This window comes from Equus caballus, chromosome 24 (assembly GCF_041296265.1).
Source record: "Equus caballus isolate H_3958 breed thoroughbred chromosome 24, TB-T2T, whole genome shotgun sequence".
NCBI lineage: Eukaryota > Metazoa > Chordata > Mammalia > Perissodactyla > Equidae > Equus > Equus caballus.
Window position 1 is genome coordinate 38,542,993 of NC_091707.1, and position 21,695 is coordinate 38,564,687.

Below are 21,695 nucleotides of genomic sequence, written 5' to 3' on the forward strand. Positions count from 1 at the left end.
TTTGTTGTGGGTCCTTCCAGTTGTGGCATGTGGGACGCTGCCTCAGTGTGGTTTGATGAGCAGTGCCATGTTCATGCCCAGGATTCGTACCAACGAAACACTGGGCCGCCTGCAGCGGAGCGCGCAAACTTAACCACTCGGCCACGGGACCAGCCCCTATTTCACTTATTTTTTAAACAAAAATTGAGTACTACTGGCATAGTGTTTTATAAATTTTTGTAGTTCACATATCACGGACAACTTTCTATGACAACAAATAAATCTACATCCTCATTCATAACAAAGGCATAGTTCTTCATAATTGATTAAAATAATTCCCTATTGACAATGGGATAACAATTATTTATTTTTACTAGTATATGCTGTTACAAACACTCCTGTATAAGATGACTTTTGTAAACTCAAGACACAATCTTTATGTAGAATTATTGAATCAAAATATATGAATCACTTATAAAAAGCAAAACATGGACTTGGAAGAATTTTGGACTTTTCATCCAAATCTTTTATTCTAAAAAGAAAACTGAGGAGATGAAGTAAGTTATTAATCAGGGATCACACTATTAATTAATGAGGAAAATGAGCCCAATAAAAGTCTCCATTTCCAGCAGTATCTCGTAATCCCCAGGTCCATTTTCATGCATTCATTCAAAAAGCAGGCACAAACACTAATGTGTTCCCATTATCGCCCCAGGTACAGGTTAGGGAAATGGCAATACACGTGCTATTTCCTCAGACCCTGCCTTCAAATAGCTTCTACCTATTGAAAACTGACACTGAATAAGTAGTTAGAATTTCCCTAATTAAATTCAATGAGTTGAATGACTTCTAAGTTTCAGGGAAGAAGGCTGTGCTTAATAGCACCCTATGAAAATTAAAGCAGTTCAAGCAACCAAATACTGAAATCAAAATCCAAAATTATTTAGACCTTATCTACTTTGCCACCATGGCTAGTACAAGTGATGATATAGAGTTCCTATGTTTGGAGGACTCTTTCTCAGTTTTGAAGTAATGTTTGGGTTGGGTAGCTTCTGACATGGTTTCAATGGTCCCTGCTTCCTGGTATTAACCCACTGGTGTAATTTCCTCTCTTTGACTGTGGGCTGGCCCTAGCGACTTGCTTCTAATGAACAGAATACAACAAAAGTGATGAGATGTCACTTCCATGATTAGGTCACAAAAAATTTTGACTTTCATCTTGCTAGCATGTTCTCTCTTGCTGGCCCTCTCTCTTGACTTCTCGCTTGCTTGCTTTGATGAAGCAAGCCGCCATGTTGTGAGATGCCCTATGGAGAGGCCACATGTCAAGGAAACAAAAGAGAGCTCTGACCAATAGGTCATGATGAACTGATGCTTCAATCCAATAAACTACAAGGAACTGAATGAGCTAGGAAGCAGAACCATTCTCAACAAGCCTTGAGATGACTGCAGCCTGTGAGAGACCAAGAGCCAAAGGACCAAGCTAAGCCACACCTCCATTTCTAACCCACAGAAACTGTCAGATAGTAAATGTTTTAACCTAGTAAGTTTAGTGAGATTTGTTATGCAGCCATAGTCAACTAACGTAGTTTTTTAAACCTGTTTTCAAATAAATCCTCACCCAGGAAATAAGAGTCTGATGAAGGAAAAAAATATTATCCACTCCATTCGCAAAATTTCTATCTATTCCATAGAATTTTGTTCATTTCAAAATATTACAGTTTTCCCTGTATTAGGCTTCTCTATAATCCAGTGATAGATGACCACCTCTGCTCCTTGCTGCGCCACACACTGGCCTCGTGATTAGGCTTCTAAATGAAGCACACACTATTTGAGCTGTTCAAGTAATTTAATCTCTCAAAAAATCAATCTCATCATCCATAAAATGGAGATAATAACTTGCCCTGCTTGCCATAGAGAGTAGTGTAGATCAAAAAGTACAGAAGTAGGGGGACAAAAAATACAGAGGATGTCGCAGAAACTAACAGTTGCTTTCTAATATCCATTCCCCACCCCCATTTCTTCCATGGTAAAGGAATTTTTAACTAGACCAGTGGCTGTCAAATATAAACAATATATTTTCTCACCTCCTCAGTTGCCAGCTGGTCACGTGACTTAAATTTTGGCAAAATGGGATACAGGCGTAAGTGTCAAGTGACAACTTCAAGAAACTATTCCATAAGAGATAGCACATAGGCACCTTTGGGTCTCATACTCATCCCTTCCTCCATCTTGCTGCACAGTACACAGATGCTGACATCTTAGACCATGATCTTGAGGCAATGACAGCAGAAAAGCAAAGAGAGCATGAAAGAGTGAGCCAGAATCCCTTACACACTGTAGACCAGCATGCAGAGCACCACATGGAACGCTGAACTCCTCACTTAAGACTTTTCCACAAAAGAGAATTAACTTTTGCCTTTTTTAAGCCACTGTTATTTGGGGTTTTTGGTTATTTATGGCTGAAACTCACCTTTACCGAGAGAGAGAAGCACTGAGTGAATTGCAAAATGCTAAGCAAGAACAACTACTGCTTATTCAACCATCAGAACATGGGAAAATCATAATATCCTTGCTCTGCTTTAGTCAAGTCTGAAGAAAACTATAAGTAATAAAACAAATAGACATTATAGCTAAGTCTGTATTCAGAAAAATAAAACATATACACAAACTAACATGAATAAACACAGAAAGTATTTAGAGGTCCAAGAGTGGTAAAATTACAATCATCCTATAAGACCACCAAAGGATCTTTATGGACCAACCATCCAGACAGATCAATGTGCTCCAAATACTCTCCTTTTTCTACTGCTAACCCTGAGTCACGCAATTCCAACTAAGTCAGCAACTACCAAGGACCTAAAACATACATTTGGGTAATTCTAGTCTGTTCTTTGTATATTCCTTATCATCTATTTCTATGTCACATTTCTGTATCAGTTAGGGTACAGTATAGGCTCTTTCGAAAAGATCAAATATACAGCAGCTTAAATAAAATAAAAGTTTATTTCTGTCAGTCCAGAAGAAAGCAGGACAAGCTGGCAGGCCACTCTGTTCCCTAAGGTCATTCAGAGATTCAGGTTCCTCCCATCTGTTGCTCCACTGTCCCTTAGGTTGTTATCCTCACTTGCATAGTTTAAGCTGGGTCAGTGCTACATCTTCATTTCAAAAAAATGAGGGAGAGAGAGAGAAAGTCCCAGACAAGTAGATTTGTTTTCAAGGAGACAACTCAGAAGTTGCATGTGTCACTTTTACTCATGCTTTGTCACATGGGCATACCTTAGCTGCACAGGAAAACTGAGAAATGGCATCTCTATCTGAGTAACCATGTGCCTGGATAAAACTGATGGGGGTGGGGAGGGGAGTAACGAGGGGAGGAGTGTGGGGATCTGATACTATAGGGGAGAAGGAACTCAATATTAGGGGCCAGGTAGAATTAACATCACTTCAACACAAATTGTAATCTTAAGGTAAGCCACCTTTCATTCTTTTCGGAAAAGGGTAAGATAAATGCTAATTGTCAGTTAAAAGTATTAAAAGACAACATTCAAAATACTAGTCATAAAATTGAGCAATATGTAACAAATTACAAATGCACATAGACTTTACTCCTGTAAATCCACTTCTGGAAATTTATTCTACCAACTTACTTTCCCATGTGAAAAATGGAACATGTACAAGATCATTAATTGCAGTACCGTGTATGAAAGCGAAAAACTGAAACAACCTAAGTGTCCATCAATATGAGACTGGTTAAATAAATTATGGGACAATCATTCAAAGGAATGCTTTAAATAATAAAAGAAAGGAATTAGCTCATTAGATGCTAATATGGAACAACCTCAAATCTCAAAAATATATTGTGAAAAAAGGTAATATACAGAATAGTGTATTTAGTATGTTAACTGCTATAAATTATATAATAAAAAAGGGAGAGCAGGTGAGAGAGACCTCTCTCAAGGTGGTGACATTTCACTGGAGACCTGAATGACAAGAGGGAGCCAACCACAAAAAAATTTAGAGAAAGAAAAGAGAAGCGAGTGCAAAGCCTGCAATGTAGGAATGACTTTGGCAAATTCAAGATTCATAGAGAAAGTCAGATGATATAGGCACTATAGGCTATAGTAAGAAATTCAGAACAGAAAAAGCTCAGGTAGAGTTTTAAGAAGCAGGAAAATAATTCACTGCAATGACAATTTTTGAAAATCACTTGACTACTGTCAGGAGCACAGGTAGAGGCAAGTTGAGGAGGAGAGAGACCACTGCAGTGAACTCAATATAGTCATACATTGCTTAACGATGGGGATATGTTCTGAGAAATGTGTCATTAGGTGATTTCATCATTGTGCAAACATCGTAGAGTGTACTTACACAAACCTGGATGGTATAGCCTACTACACACCTTATGGGATCACTATCATACACAACGTCATTGTTGACCAAAATGTTGTTATGTGACACATGACTGTATAAGCAATGGTGGCTTGGACAGAAGTATTAAGACAGAAGTAGATGGAATTGAGCAAGATTTCAGAAATAAAAAGGACAAAATTTTATAACAGATTGGAAGTAGTGTGGTATAAGAAAAAGACCTAGGGTGAATCCTAGGTCACCACCAGATGGATTGTGATGCCACTTCCTGAGACAGGGAAGAGCAAAGGAAAAGCAAGTAAAAATAGCTCCAAATAGAAGGGCAAAGACTCTGTACCTAATGACACAGCATATATTTATAACTTTCGAATGATAATTCCCAATAATAAGAATTATGTTAAAGCCTGCATTTATTATTGCCTCCTCGCTTTTATTATCTATTTCTGAGATCTAAGGGAAAAATATCAACAATGTCACCTAACACTAAAAACTTCATTATCAGAGACTATATTAATCAATTAAACTTAATGACTAAGATTTCAAAAAGTCCTGAATCTCTATATCTAGTTATAAAAATAGCAAAATAACAAGAATGAAAGTCAGAATAGCTTTTAAAGGTACTTAATGAAAGCATTTAATGAAAGGAGGGGAAACAAAAGCAAAAGCATTCTCTTTATGGCATTATATTCTGGCTTTTCAGTATGTTGATTCTTCAGGTCTTTAACAATATTTGCTGGTTTAAAATTCATTTCAGTAAATATTTGTTATATATCCTGCTGTTGTAATCTATGCAATAACCATGTTATCCTAAATGCAGTGTTGAAAGAATTCATAGAGTTCAATTAATGACCGACTCTTCCAGAAACAGTTGGATCCATGTTTACATTTTTAATTTAAAGTGACCCTCCTATAGAAAACTAAGACAAAATTGACTTTGTACTCCATAAACAATCAAACGTAATATGCACTCATATCACACTCAACTGGGTAAAATCTACACAACTAATGAACTGAAATTTCCCACGGTATGAGGCCCATACAATATTGATTGTTTATTATGATATTAAGCGTTAACAGAAAATATTTGCCATCACATCATGCTATAAATAATAACTATTCCCTTCCAATGAGCAATTTGAAAAAAACAAACAAAAATCTATGATTCACAAAGGATTAAAAAATCAGATTTGAGCTTGTATGATATGAACCAATACTTTTTGCCTCTCAAAGAAAAATTATTCTATAAGCTTTTAAGATATATTTTGGTTACTGAGGAAATGCATGATAACCAACTGTAGCCTCAGAATAATGAGCAATAAATGTGATTAACAGTGGTTAACAATAGAAAATGAAATTGGTAGGAGACAGGGGCAGTTGTTCATTTTGCTTTATATATTTGCACAATACTTAAATTTTCCACAGTAAACGTACATCACTTTGGTAATTTTATTTTAAACTTAAATCTGGAGTGGGGAGAAACAGCTGCAGCCTCTGAGAAGTTTAATGCTCAAATAATAAAACTGCATCTTCTCTGACAGCATGCTATCATGAATTCACAAATACAACACAATATGTCAAACAGTTATAAAATGTAAATGTTGACTTCAGTTGGAATAAGTGAGCCACAAAATCTATATTAAGCCTTGTACAAATTGGAAGCAAACATCACGTGGCCTTCAGAAGACCTTCTAAAATTCAACAATATTAAAGTTTCTGTATTAAACAATTGTTTCTTAGTCAGGACTACATACACCCACAAGAGGTTTGAGATGTCCTCTGTACATACAGTTATGAGACAACCTTACTCCGAAAGGAAATTACAGAAAGCACAAAACAAGCTGTAACATCATAACTTGATGTGAGGGACTGGCAGATGAATAATTCAACCGAGTGTACAATTATGTGTGTACAATTGTCCAGGTTTAGACAATGTAAAGGATGTATCCTAATGAACTGGGCACACTGGACAGTTTGGTAAACTAGCAAATTGCATACACCCAATTACATCAATGAGCTGAGCACTACTAAGGTGCAACATTCAGTTGTGCGACCGTAGCTTCGTCCATGGAGTAATGCTTGATGCATGGTAATGATGATACAAAAGAACTCAGGCTTTCTTTGAATTCAGCTGTTAAGTTTTAGCTCAGTGGTATACTTTAGACCCACATTAATACTCTGTAGACTACGTAGTCAGTACTTGCTAGTTTTATTTGCCGTATGAAAGAAAGAAAATGAAATGGTAACTCTGTTCATTATGAGTTCTCTTATAACATGGTGAACAGTGAAACTTAAGAAAGGTAATGTGCACTGTGCAAATTAGTATTTTCAAACCCTAAACTCAAGCCATCCCAACTATTTAACAATGTGAAAAAACAACAGGACAGTACAGCTGAATATGCCCAGGGCTTACTCAGATCTACAAAGATCTCAGCAGAATATTGAGGATATTCAAGTTTGGATCAAAGCCGTTGTTACAAGCATGCTCACAAGTTGTATACCTACGTAACAAGTAAAAGCAGCCTCAGACAACAGCTGAAAATCAGTAAAATCTTGTGCATTAGAAATAGCAAAGATAGTAAGGGAATCTGAAATATACACAAAGATTGAGGGGTTTTCACTTCCAAAAATGACAGACTAGATAATTCAGAACAACCTTTCCACTGAAAATAATTTAAAAGTTAGAAATAATGTTTTAAATAAAAATGTTTTAAGGTATTAGAAAATTAAAAAGATGTAAAGACATATGAGGTCAAGATGCAAGAAAGGAAAGAAATCCAGAGAGGTCAGTCCATCTTTTAGGGCGACTTTCTCTGTGAAATACCAGCCCGTTTCAGAAAAGGCAGCTGAGACACTGAGAAGCTGAATAGAGGTTTTAACAGATGTGTGGGGTTAAAGAGGAAAAACTGGAGTAGAGAGCCTTTCCAAGGAGAGGAGTCCCTGGTTAAAATTCCTCTCCCCTCCCCCCCCCACCCCAGCCTTTGGACTAGAATCCTAAAGGGTTATACACTAGCAGTAAGGTGAAGTTGAAATAGTTGAAACCTGGCACTGAAGTTAAACAAGGAAATATCTCAACAACAAATAAGGTACTCCATGGTTGCTAGAGCCTCTAATCTATAATAAAAAGCAAATATGTTCTCTCATACATAACAATTATTGAATTATCTATACAAGTTTTCTTTGCAGAGAATGAAATATATTTTCTGTCATCAAACAAGAATAACTAGATAATCAAAACTAAGCAGTAGGCAAAAACAATGTGATCAAAATCCGAGAAAAATAAGAGATAACAGAAATAGAAACAGACCTGTAGAAGATCTAGATAATGTAGCTATGAGACAGATACACAGGTTGAGGATTTTGGCAAAGAACTACTAAGTTAAAAACAATTAAATAAAAAATCTAGAAGTGAAACACGTAATAACTGAAGAAAATCAGTAGATGGGTTTAATAGATTTGATTTAGTGGAAGAAAGAATAAGTAAACTAAATAAAATATCAGAAAAAAAAATTCAGAATAAAGAATGGAGAAACAAAGAACAAAAAATTACAAAAAGGAGGGGGTCAGCCCTGTGGCATAGTGGTTAAGTTCAACGCACTCAACTTCTGTAGCTCAGGTTCACGGATTCAGATCCTGGGTGCAGACTTACACCACTCGTCAGCCATACTGGGGTAGCAACCCACATATAAAGCAGAGGAAGACTGGCACAGATGTTAGCTCAGGGCTAATCTTCCTCAGCAAAAAAAAAGAAGAAAATTACAAAAATGAACACAAGAGACAAAGGTGATAGAGTGAAAGATTTAACATTACATGAAACTTGAAGTCAAAAATGAAGAGGCAGAGAATGATGCAAAAGTAATCTTTGAAGAAATAATGGCACTATAAACATCAAACAACAAATTAAAAGAACAAAACAATTAAGCTCAACATAGTAAAACTATAGAAAACCAAAGACTAAGAGGAAAAACTCAAAAGCAATTAGAGAAATATATATATTACCATCAAAAAAAGCATCAATAAGACTAACAGCTGACTTCTCAATAAAAATAATGCAACCCAGAAAATGATGAAATGCTATCTTCAAAGTACAGAACGGGAAAAAAATGGCCTAACTAGAATGTTATATTCAGTAAAAATCTCTTTCAATGAAGAAACTGAAATGAAGCCATTTTCAGACAAACACAGAGAAAATCTGTCATCAAAGGACCCACTCTAACTGAAATTCTAAAAGGGATTCTTTCAAGTATATGCAGACTTACTCAAGGAAATTTTAAAATACGTTCTTAAGGCAAATGTGGAACCTCAGAGATGCAGAAGGGAATGAAGATCACAGAAAGGGCTGAATAACAAAGAAGAGTAAACATAAGGGTTAATCTAAACGAACAATTACCGTATAAAATAATAATAATAGAAACGTCTTGTGTGGCTCAATTAAACATAGAATTAAAATAAAGGATAATAAAATAAAAGTGGGAGAGTGCTTAACAGAGTCAGGGTATTCTCAGATCTTTGCATTTTCTAGGAAGAGACTGAAGAGCTAATTTATATTAGATTTGATAAATCAAGGATGCATGCTTTAATCCCTACATTAACCATGAAAAGAATAGCAAAATAAGGTATAATTACCAAGCTAAAAAATATGGAAAATAGAAAAATGAAAACTAATAAATCCAAATGACACAAGAAAAATTTTCAAAAGGAAACATAATATAGAGGAAACCAATAGAAAGCAAATGTAAGATGGTAGATTTATACAATCTAAATCAATATTTACACTAAATGTAACAAGGTAAATCCTCCAAATAAAAGACAAAAATTTATATTTTTTTAAAATGTTAAATGATACTCTATAAACTGGCATAAAAATATCAAATTCAAGGAATAAATCTTATAAAAGATGTATAAGATATAAGACCTCTGGATAAAAAACCATCAACATTATTGGAAGGATCGGCTGTGTTCATGAACTGGAAAACTCAATATCGTAAAGAGTTCAATTCTCTCCAAGTTGACCTATAGAAACAATGTTATCCAACCAAGATCCCAGCAGGTTTTCAAATAATTTCACGTGTTGATTCTAAAATTTATATGGAAATGCAAAAAGTGAAGAATACACAAGACAAGCTTGCAGAACAAAGTGAAAGGACTTACTCTACCATATGACAACTTAGCATAAAGCAATGGTAATCAAGACAGTATAATATGAGCACTGGGATAGATAAATAAACCAGAGCATCAAACAGAGAGTCCTGAAACAGATGCCTGCACAGATGAACATTTGATTTACGACCAAGAGAGGACTGAAAAGTGGTGCAGAAGGGGTGGTCATTTCAATAAATGAAACTGAATCAATGGGATATCCATATAAAATGTATGATCCCCTACTTCACACCATAAACAAACACTGATTGCAAGCAGATATTAGATCTTAGTGTGAAAGCAAAACCTATAAGCTTCTAGAAGATTACATAAGAGAACATTTTCATGATCTTAAGATAGGGAACAATTTCTTAAATAGGTCAAAAAAGCACCAATCACAAAAGAAAATATGGAAATCTGAATTGGACTAAATTTTAACAGAAGATCCCATTAGGAGAGTTTTAAAAAAGAAAAGAAACAGCTGTAGTATGGGAGACAATATCTGTAATACATAATACTGACAAAGTGCCCATATACAAAATATATAAAGACCCCCCCACAAATCAATAACAAAAAGACAAGCAACCCAATAAAAACATGGGCAAAAGCAGCAAACTGGGGAGGTTGGCCTGGTGGCATAGTGATTAAGGTCAATCACTCCGCTTGAGCGGCCCAGGGTTCACCAGTTCAGATCCTGGGCGCAGACCTATGCACCACTTATCAAGCCATGCTGTGGTGGGCATCTCACATATAAAATAGAGGAAGATGGGCACAGATGTTAGCTCAGGGCCAATCTTCCTCAGCAAAAAGAGCAGGATTGGCAGTGGATATTAGCTCAGGGCTAATCGTCCTCAAATTAAAAAATTAAATTAAATTAAAAAGAAGTATACTGGCATTTCAGAAAAGAAAACAGCCAACAGCCAACAAACATACGAAAAGATGCTCATCTTAATCATGACAACACAAACTAAAACTATGGTGAGATACCATAAAGACCTAATATAATGGCTACTATTGAAAGACTGATAATACTAACAGTTGGAAAGGATGAAAAGCAACACGATTTCTCATACCCTGCTAGTGGGAGTGTAAATTACTGCAACCACTTTGGAAACCTGTTTATCAGTATCTACCAAATTTGAAGGCATCTAGCAATTGCACTCCACGTTATATACCAACAGAAATGCATGCACATGTGCACTGAAATGATAAATAAAATTAATCACAGCAGCGTTATTCATAATAGCTCAAAATTTAAAAGAACTCAAATATCCATCAAAAAAATGTTAAAATATATTGCAGTATATCGATGCAATGGAATAGTAAAGAGCAATAAAAATGAACAAACTGCAAATACATAACACAACACCCAGAAATATCACAATTACAACAACACAAAAAAAAATGCCCTATCTGATTCCATTCATATAAAAAGTTCAAAACAGGCAAAATTAATCTATAGATTTAGAAGTCAAAATAGTGGATATCTTTAAAAAGGAAGGGAAAATTAGTGACTGGAAGGGGAATTAGGAGACTTCTTGGGCACCGGTAATGTTCTATTTCTAGATCCCGGTGGTGGTTACATGAGTGTGTTCACCTTGTAATAATTCATCCAGCTGTATACTAATATATGTACTTTTCTGTATGTATGTTATACTTCCAAATTTTTTAAATTAAAAATAAGAAAAAAAAAGAAGACATAGTTTTAGCAGCTTCCCTTGTCACTTGAGACAGAGCAAGATCATTTAGATGAGAAGATGAGAAGAGTCAGAGGATCATTTAGTAAGTTATACGGGACCTTGGCACTACATTCTTAAAAGTGTGCGTTCAACTCCTGTTTAGATAGTATGTAAATCAGACAACAGCACAGATTTCTTGCTGTGCGAACTACTGCAATTAACTAAGAAAGGCACCAATCTGTTATTCTCAGAAAAGAGGTTTTTTTTGAAGTATACAATATTTTAGACATTTTAGACTGGTACAGTTTAAACTGAAGGTGCACTTGGTATGCCTGGAAAATTCTAGTACTTTATTTATAAAAAAGAAGTACCCCATATCCCGATTATACATGAGATGCTACATCATGATGCACTATCTGCAAAGATTTCGTCTACTTCAACAGAAGACAGGCACTTTATCTTCACCTCTCTGGGGCGCTTCACAAAGAAATCAGCACCAAAAACACACGAGGGAGGTGCTTTCATGTGCCCAGGTGCTGATTCATATTTTTGAAATGGGTAAATTTCACCACAAGAAGAGCAGTAACTAAGTTGATCTCTTTGAAAATAGAGTATACCCATTTCTTAGTGTATGCGGCCAATAAATTCAAACTCCAAAATAAACTTAACATATCTATGTAAGGAATTGTAAACAACAACTGGAGAAAAGTTATCTGCTTTTATTAGGAAAACTTCAGTTTGAATAAGACATGTTAAGAAAAAAATTCTGCTACCATTCCTTGTCTAGAAAAAGCAAAAGGTATTGTGGGAAATGAATGAATACAATACACATTGCTCCTGAGATTGAAAACTTTGCAACAGTTTTGTGACAACTTCTACTGATACTTTTCTCCTAAAAAAAAAATCTGATGATGCAAAGAAATGAACACTATATGTACTTCATTTTTTACCATAATTCCACCAAGGATAGTGATTTGATAAAAAGAAATCACTGAAAAATGAAAGTCAACAATCTGAGTTTGAGATAATGAAACTCAAGAATTAGGGATATTTTCAATTGGCAACCAAGTCAAATGAAAACAGCAAGGAGGTCTTTATAGCAATTGTGATTACACTTAAGTGAGATGACCTGAAAATACTTAATGGCAAATGCTACCGAGTCACTACCAAAAAATTCTATATTTCTCAAATCTCATTTAACAAAAGCCATAGAATCACTGAGTCAATAAAATTTAAATTATCTTTCAAATATTCATAATAAAACTAAAAATTAAAACAACTAAAAATTCTATCTCTAATATACTACCACGGCAAATATTTCAAACTTAAATGCCTAAAATTCATGAAGCTTCTATTTTTAGACAAAATGGCATATACCACCCAAAAAGTTAAAAATCTCCTGAACTTCACTGTGATTACGACCAGCCCAGCCACTCTCTCTACCATCTGCATATGAAATAAAACTTTTTATAAACAAAGAGTTCTCACCACTTCTTGTTTTTGGGCTTCATTTAGTTTTTCAGTCAATTCTTCCAAAGCCCTTTTTGTTTCAGCATCCGACCTAGGCAAACAAAGAAAAATATTTTAAGTTGGCTATCTAAGAAATTTCACATAATTAGTGAGATCTAAAACACAATAATATGTTATTACATAATACTCTACTGCAGTGGTTCTTAAACGTTAGCAAACCTACGAACCACCTGGAGGAGTTGTTAAAGACAGACTGCTGAATCAGTAGATCTGCGATGGAGCCCAAGACTGCATTTCTACAAATTCCTAGGTGATGCTGATGCGCTGATCTGGGGGTTACACTTTGAGAACCAATGCTATAGTGGAACATCACCTTCAGTAAACAAAGAGGCTGCAATATCCCCCGTTTTAAATTAAGAAGAAAAGATGAGAGGGAGGACAAAACTCTCCAGCAATTCATAATCAAAGTACATCAGAGTACGCTGTACAAATTCCATCCTCACTAACTTATTTCCCACTACCCTTTTTCCCATCATATTAATAACATACATGATAAATAATCAAACAGCACAGAAAAACTTATAGACAAAAGCAAAGCCCTTCCTCTATCACACTTCCTTTCCTCTGGTTCCACTCCCCAACCAGCAACCATGCTCAACCATTTCCATTCTTAATTCTTTTGCTGGTTATCTCCATCATTTTCAACTCTATACATTCTCAACTGACTCTCTGTTTTGAATATTTAGCACACTGATACTTCTGTCCAATTTTGCATAAACTTATTACTATTTTTACTTCTTCTATTGGTTACCTGCATAACTTACATAATACATTTATACCTTTTATAAATTATTCTGTCATAGAAAATTGATGCTTTTTGCTTACCTTCTATCATGCTCACATTTTAGTCAGCTTCATATTTGGATCATTAACTTTCTTGTGTTTTTTTTTCCTAGAGTTTCTCATTATCTTTTGGCCTTATATGGGCCTTAATTATGACATCATTGATATTCTTCTCCCACTTCTTATAGAATCATCTGTTAAGAACCTACTCCATTCTTGTTGACTACATTCTTTTCAAAGGATGCTTACTTCCTCGTCTAATTTAGAGTGAATACTTCCTGGGCCTGCTATATGGCTATGATTTTGGTTATTAGTTTCACTGAATTTCTGGGTCAGTTTTACTATTTCTTATAACCTATATCACTTCCTCTTTCTTGGTTATCATCTTATTTTACTTATATGTATTTAGGTAATTATCTCAGAAAGAAGTTCCTTAAAGGTATATTTTCTAAGTCTCTAAATCTCTGAAAGAGTCTTTACTTGTACTTCTTTATTGGCCTCTGTGGTTCCATGTGCTACTGGAGTTCCCATATCTCACTAGCTGTTCTTCTCAGGCCAGCTCCTCTTTGTGTATAAGACTTCTAAATATTGGAACTCCTTGGCTTTCAGCCCTGTCTTTCATGTTCTCCCTACGGTTTCTCTCTAGATAGCATCAATTTCCATGGTTCCAAATATCATTTCTATAAGCTGACCACTCTTAAATTTATAACTCTAAGAAATATAATTTGAGCTCTAGAGTAAATATCTAGCTGCATATTTTACCTTTGGATGTTTCACAGACATCTCAAATCTAACATACCCAAGGCCACACTCTTAATTTCTATAGCTCAACTCCCTACCAGTCTTCATAGTGGTGGAAGTGGAATTACCATCTACATAGTTACTCAAACTTAAAAATCTGGGAGTCATCCTTGATTTATTCTCTCTTAGCCCCCATAACCAATCTATTACCAAATCCTATCTCTTCAATCTCCAAGAAGAAAATCTTGAAACACATTCCTGTCTTCCTCTCCCTTGCCCTAATCCTGGTCAAGCCATCATCTCTCACGTGCTAATGCAAGTCTTCTAACTCACTCTCCTCAAATCAGTTTTCCACATAGCATCCAAAGCAGGTGAGTTCTAAATTTAATTTTATTTAATCCTTTCTAAAAGCTTGCTTTCCAGTCTACTTTTATTATTCAATGTATCTTTTGCAATAAATGTTAAGAAAAATAAAAAATCAGTAATTAATGAGAATACCAACCTTTCTGAATCACTAGAATGTTAAACCTAGCAACTTCCTACCCAGTATTTTTAGAAACATGAATTAAGAATTTGTGGTACAAGCAAAGCAGAATTGGATACTAAAACTTTCCTCATTCACAAAGTTAAGCCACCAAGTTTCACAAGAAATTTGACTCCTATTTGGGGTTAAATAAAGTTTCTCTGCCTCACACATGCCTCTATGTCACACAAACTATTACCAGATGGTATGGCCCATGGATCAGAAGATTCCCAGTCCATCACCACACATCCAAATGACCATTTCAGCTAATCAAGAAAATCATCCTTGCAACTTCCCCTGTATCTTCTTACAGGACAACTATTTCCTGAAACTATGTTCTTAGTGCTTAATTTGTACCCTTCCTCCAAATATGCAAAAACTACATAATAAAGCCACTTCAAGAAAACACTATATTAGAATGCTGATGCCAGTCTGCTGATTTTATGATGTCCAAAATATCTAAGTACTAAATTAATTAACCCTTATCAGTTAATAATATAGCTCAATGGGGTAGCTCAAAATTCAGAAATTTAAATGCTTTATTCATATCAGCTATATGTGAAAATGATCTTGAACCACAGCGTACTATAAGCAGTAAAGAGCAGACACCCTGGGGCCTTACTGCCTAGATCTGAATTCTGACTCCTCCACAGCCCCGTTTGATCTCCAGCAAGCTGAGTTACTTCATCTCTCTGTGCCCCTGTCTCCACATCCTAAAAATGACTACCTCATTAGGGTGCTACAATAATTAAACCTAAGTCTAACTGGCATAAGTGTTCAATAATATTAACTAGTAGTAGTAATAACAGTAATAGGGAGGTCTTTAATTCTTATTATTAAATTTTCTGCCTTCCTCATAAAAAAGCAGATAAGTTATGCAGACTACAGTTGATATTCATAGATATAACATTTATAACTCGCACTCTTTTTGCTATAGCAAAACAAAACCGGTATCTGGAATGATTTCATTAGCTGAAGTGGGAATTAGCAAGTAAACTTGGTAAATGAATTTCAATTCAGCTTTGTTGTTCCCTAATCATTGCTATATATAGATCGTGACTCTGGAGAAGAAATAAAAATCTGTTTCTTGTAAAAATATGGCCTCCAAATGAAAGTCAACTGTCACTGCTGCTGATGAAAATGAAACAGTGAAGAAATTTTAAATAAAGTGATACTTCTTGGGGACTACCCAGAATTGAAAAAACTGCAAAGACTTGGCAGAAATAAAGCACTGGCTTTCAAAGATTTCAACCGAAAGCTAAATATCAGATTCTATAATGGTTCGTGTCCACTGACGAATTTCACATTACGCCTTTTTTTTTTTTTTTTGAGGAAGATTAGCCCTGAGCTAACATCTGCCACCAATCCTCCTCTTTTTGCTAAGGAAGATTGGCCCTGAGCTAACATCGTGCTCATCTTCCTCTATTTTATGTGGGATGCCTACCACAGTATAGCTTGACAAGTGGTGCTAGGTCCCCATCTGGGATCCGAACTGGCGAACCCTGGGGCCGTCAGAGCAGAATGTGTGAACTTAACCCTGTGCCACCTGGCTGGCCCCCATGCCTTTTTTTTTTAAAGCTCCATTGTCAGTCAGTTGGTCTCTGTCTCTCCCTCTCCGATATATTTGCAAATCTACCTTTTAGCTAAGGTCTCCCAATGTATCTCCCCATAATGTCAAGATTCCATTATAATAAGTTAAAACGTTTTTAAAAATATGAAATTAATTCTAACATTGAGTCATGATACATTCTAAATTCAAAGGGTTTTGAACTGTTCTATGAATAAATTTTAAAACACAGGTAGGAAAACACAGCACTATTTTTTAAATTCATGTAAACATGTCAATTACAGAACCTATTTTATTATTCTAATAATTCCTGCTTCCAACAAAAACCATATTCTGCTTTTACCGGCTTCTTCTGGCCAGCTCGCGGTTGAAATCATCTCCAAGGCGAACTTGTTCACTGCTGAGGTCCCGGAGGGACTGATGAAAAGCATGAAGCTAGAAAAGGCAAAACATAGTTCTCGATTTAGGATTCTGTTGAATTCTTCCACGAAGATTCACTGAAGGTCAGAATAAAAACTTGTTCTTTGCAACAATGCTCAAAGTTTATAATGTTACTAAGACAGAATAAAATAAATGTCTATTCCGAAAGAAATAAAATATTTTTTCCAAAGAAAGGCAATTTCTAAAAGCTATATATAACATTAACCATCACACCCTCTATAGCACAGTAATTCCATTCCTTACAGATATCCTAGAAAAGGGGTCAGCAAACTTTTTCGGGGAAGGGTACAACAGCAAATATTTCAGGCTTTCAGGTTATATGGCCTCTGTAACAAATACGCAACCCTAGCATTATAGCACAAAAGTAGTTATAAACAAAAGAGCATGGCTGTGTTACAATAGGACTTTATTCAACTAGACTGCACACCAGAGCATGCAACCCAAGCTGCAGAGAAACTCTTGCCCACATGCACCAGGAACCATGGACGAGAATGTTTGGAGCAGCACTGTTCATAATGAGAACACTGAAAACAAACCAAAACTCCATTAAGAATAGAATGGAGATAAATAAATTGCAATGTATTCCACCAGTGGATGCTGTACAGCAGCGAAAATGAAATGATCAAACCTCCCTACACGTGAGCAAGGCTGGATGTCAAAAACATAAGATCAAATGAAAAAGAAACTTACAGAAGAAGACAGTATTATTCCATTTATCCAAAGTTTAAAAGCAGGCAACACTAAACAAGATGTAAGTAATAAAAATGATTTCTTTTTAAAAAAAGCTAGAAAATCACGAATGTAAGTCAGGATAGTTGATAGCCCTTAGGGAAAGAAGGAGCATAAAAGAGTCTTTGAGGGTGTAATAAGCTCTGTTGCTTGGCCTGGACAGTGGCTACATGGATTTTCATTTATATTATTGTACTTTTAATTGTAAATTTGTATGCTATTTATGTATGTGTATACTAAAATTTATAATAAAAATGTTGTTATATAGACTTTTGCAGAAACAACAAATTGATTCATTTCAACAAATGCACACTGAGAAAATAATCAGTGCCAACACTGTACTACGAAACAAGTGGATCTCAATTTAACATGGGAGACAGACAGGGAAACAAAACCATATAAGGTTGCACTGAGGCATTAAGAAAGTGCACACGGGGCTGGCCTGGTGGCATAGCAGTTAAGTTTGCATGCTCCACTTCGGCAGCCTAGGGTTTGCCGGTTCAGATCCCGGGTGTGGACCTATACACTGCTTATCAAGCCACGCTGTGGCAGGCATCCCACATACAAAGTAGAAGATGGGCATGGATGTTAGCTCAGGGCCAACCTTCCTCAGGAAAAAGAGGAGGATTGGTGGCAGATGTTAGCTCAGGGTTAACCTTCCTCAAAAGAACAAAGAAAAAAGAAGTACACAGTCATGTGAAGCTAAAGGCCATCTTAAGAAAATGGGCTTAAAATAAGAAAGAAGAATTAAAAAGAAAGAAATGGAGGTAATATAGTGGATGAACAACAGACCATTCACTTAGGTTTTGCCATCATGACTTTTTCCAGTGTTGCAAAGCAAAATCCTAGGCCTCACCTTGACACTTCCTTTTCACTCATTCTCACCCTCCCAAATGGTCATCTGATCTTCAAGATCTGTCATTTTATCCACTAAATAGCTTTTAAATCTACCCCCTTTCTCTCCAACTCCATTTATCCTAATCCAAGTGACTATCATCTCACACCCAGAACACAGCAATATCTGAACTGGTTTGCCAACATTGACTCCATTTTCTACACTAGAGCCAGCGTGATCTTTTCAAAATAATTATCACCCCCTTACAGGGCTGTGCGTGGTCTCAGCACTTCAGACTTCTTTAGCCACATGGCCTTCTTTAAATTACTCATAGGCGCCATCTTCCTTCCTGCCAAGGTATTTGTTCCACCTTGAATGTCTCTTACTCCACTTTCGGATCTCAACTCAATCAGCCTTTCTTCAGGAAGCCTTCCCTGACTTAGGCAGGCCCCTATACTACACACACTCCCATAGCCCTATGCTTTTTTCTGTTAAGGTGCACATCTTAGCTCTTAATTATGAGTGTATTTATATACTTATTTGATTAATATCTAACTCCCTCTCTAGCTTATGCTCCACAAAAAGGCAAGGTTTTTGCTTATCACTGTTTCCAAACACAAGCACTGTCCCAGGACACAGGTGCCAAATAAATAGAATGAGAGAGTAAATGAGTAACGATAGGCTACCGTACTCTGTTCTAGGTTTAATCATACAATCCATGTTAGCAAGTTGCACCTACCAAAAAATAACACAGTCAAGGAAAAATTTCTACAAGTTGTCTTCTTATGCACTTAGTTCTGTTATCTCTTTATCTTATGCCCTAACAAGTGAAAGCTACAATGAGTATCCTAACAAACTTTGAGCCCTCAGTCCTAAAACTACCAAAACAAAGATGTCAAGGTCAGCAACATCCCCTAGACCTTATCAACTTAGCTATCCAAGGCAATGAAAAAGATGTTTTTTCAGCTCTTGTGGAGAAGTTTAAAGAAGCAGAAAAAATATGTCCATCACACTAATACTTCCAAAATCTTTAGTGAATACATAGAAAAAGTATGGAATTTCTTGCTTAATAGAAAGTGGCTCCATCAATGATTCAAGAATCAGAAAAACATGAACGGAAAAATCAATACATTAACCACACGAGGACTAACTTGTCCACACTAAACTTAGCAAAATAAAATGTAGCTGACTTAGCAGAGCTTACAGAAGAGTGAGCTAACCGAAAAAGAAAACAAAACCTAGACAACTAAACTCACTTTTAAATGTTCTACAAAATAGAATCCTCCATAACCAAATTCAAAATAAACGTATAATGACAATTAGTACATTGAAAATAAAATAGTTTACTTGGTTTAAAAAAAAAAATCAGTAAAAAGTTACCAATGATCAAACTCTTGGTAAAAATATAGCCATTAAATTCAAGTGTTAGTCATTTATATAAAAATGTAAGGAATATAGATTACAGAATGGAACAAAGTACCTGGCCCACATCATCAGTCTCCTGAACAAATCGGACACCAGTTCTGGATCTAATTCGTTTAATGCCCTGTTGATCCCCATAGTCCTTGAGAGGTGAGGTAGGTGGAAAACGGTGGCTCTCTTTACAAGTGAAAGAAAACAGAGAGGAGAAAAGTACTGTGTGAGAATTTAAAATTTTACGCAGTAAACACATAGCAGACATGGATATATACATGCACCCTTAACCCAGAATATTTCCCAAGTATTTTGCTATGGCCATAAAATCCCACAAAATTGACACTAATTTTGCTCTTAAAGCAGATAAAATAAACAACAGAAATAACCTGGAAATAGAACACGTCAAAAGTCCTAATTTGCTATACTTTTCAAAGAAGCAATATTTTTCTCTTAGATAAAAATAAATTGCTAAATAAAAGTAACTTTTACGACTCCCTAAAATATAACTGAACAATAATAAAACAGAATTTTTCAAATAACAAATTAACCTAAAATCTGAAAAGTATTTAAAAATCAATAAAAACTAACTACCATAAAGAAGAATAGTCAATCATGTCCAATTTTTAGTCATTATTCTGACGATCAATATCAATATTAACAACATGAGCTACTAATGATTATTCTATTTAATCACCTCTCTTCACTGCAGACTTTTCTATTCTAAATCTTTTCCATTCAAACATGAACCTCAGTGCTGAAGGAAAGTATAAGTAAGATTAATTACAGGCAAACTAAGTGTTATCACCTATAACCTAGCATTGAAATCTAGCTGCACACCAAAGATAAAATTCACCTGTTCTTAACAAGTGTCATAGGCTATTTCATAAGCAGACATTTGAAAAACTATGAAACTAAAACAAGACTTCCAATCCAGAAAGTATACCACACAGTAAATTCTATTTGTGTTTGTTTTGATGCAAGGCAAACAATTAAATGCAAGTTTTGTCAGGTAAAGGTCTATGTGGTCTGTGGAGTTGGAAAAGAACAGAAGTAACAGACTCAGAATCACAAAGTTTGTTGAACATATTTGAAAATATTCACTATGAAATCCTTGACTGCATCTTCTAACACCTTATTTGTATGTCTTTATGTATGGGTTGTATTTGTCCAACGATTAAATGTATTTAATACGTACTTCCGGAATATTTTTAAAATAAAAAGGGTTTTCAGAACCTCTGAAAAGTTTACCTGTCACAGTGCCACCATCGAGGTCACTTGCACTCAGACTTGTAACAGAAATACTTCTCCCTCCTGAGTTTCTCAATAAACGTTGACTCCGCAGTTGGCCTATTGATTGCTCCAAGCTTTCTTTTAACTAAAGAATATAATGAAGGGAGATTTATTCTCTTTAAACAGTTTCCAAATACAAATAGACCAGAGACTTGAAAAGCTATTTCTGAAATATTTGGGTTCCCAAAGAGAATTTATACCCAAGAAAATTTTGAACTAAGTTATGTTAGGAAATATAAAAATAGTAAACATAAATATTTTAAGAACAAATTTTAACATCTGGTTTTAAATAGCACTGTCACTACCTATTCCATCTTTCCATTACCATATTGTGGAGGAGACGTCCACTATCTAAGGGCTTACAAAACCAGATTGAAATGTTTTATTGCTGTGCCACCCACGCTTAGAACCATAACGCCAACACATTAGAAAAAGAGAGAAGAAAGCCTTCCTCCCTTCTAAACATTCCAGCAGAAACCCCAGATCTGTAACAAACAGGAAACTGAACAGCTTTCACAGGAACTGTTATTACTGAAACAATGTGCACTGCCCAATTCTGTATCAGAACATCTCTTTCATTCATTCAAAGACTTCAAGACTTCAAATCTCAGAAAACTATGTGGTCAGATGTCAGACTGTTAGTACTAGGGATTACAGCTGTCCAAATGCCCTCTT

General features: G+C 35.5%; 1 protein-coding gene across 12 annotated transcripts in view; it reads right to left on the bottom strand.

Moving 5' to 3' along the window:
- CEP128 (centrosomal protein 128) overlaps positions 1-21,695 on the bottom strand; it is a 381,907-nt gene that overhangs the window by 329,218 nt on the left and 30,994 nt on the right. For 11 of the 12 annotated variants that reach the window (XR_011431914.1, XR_011431913.1, XR_011431912.1 and 8 more), the window contains 4 exons: positions 20,979-21,105; positions 19,795-19,913; positions 16,653-16,744; positions 12,654-12,726 (listed from right to left, as the gene is read on the bottom strand). Coding sequence is in view for 8 of the 12 variants with exons in the window: in XM_070249369.1 (XP_070105470.1) it covers positions 12,654-12,726; positions 16,653-16,744; positions 19,795-19,913; positions 20,979-21,105 (411 nt within the window). In the remaining 4 variants the exon portion in view is untranslated. Of the gene's footprint in view, positions 1-12,653; positions 12,727-13,520; positions 14,535-16,652; positions 16,745-19,794; positions 19,914-20,978; positions 21,106-21,695 lie in introns of those variants that run through there. The other variant, XM_023628204.2, reaches the window with a different exon arrangement.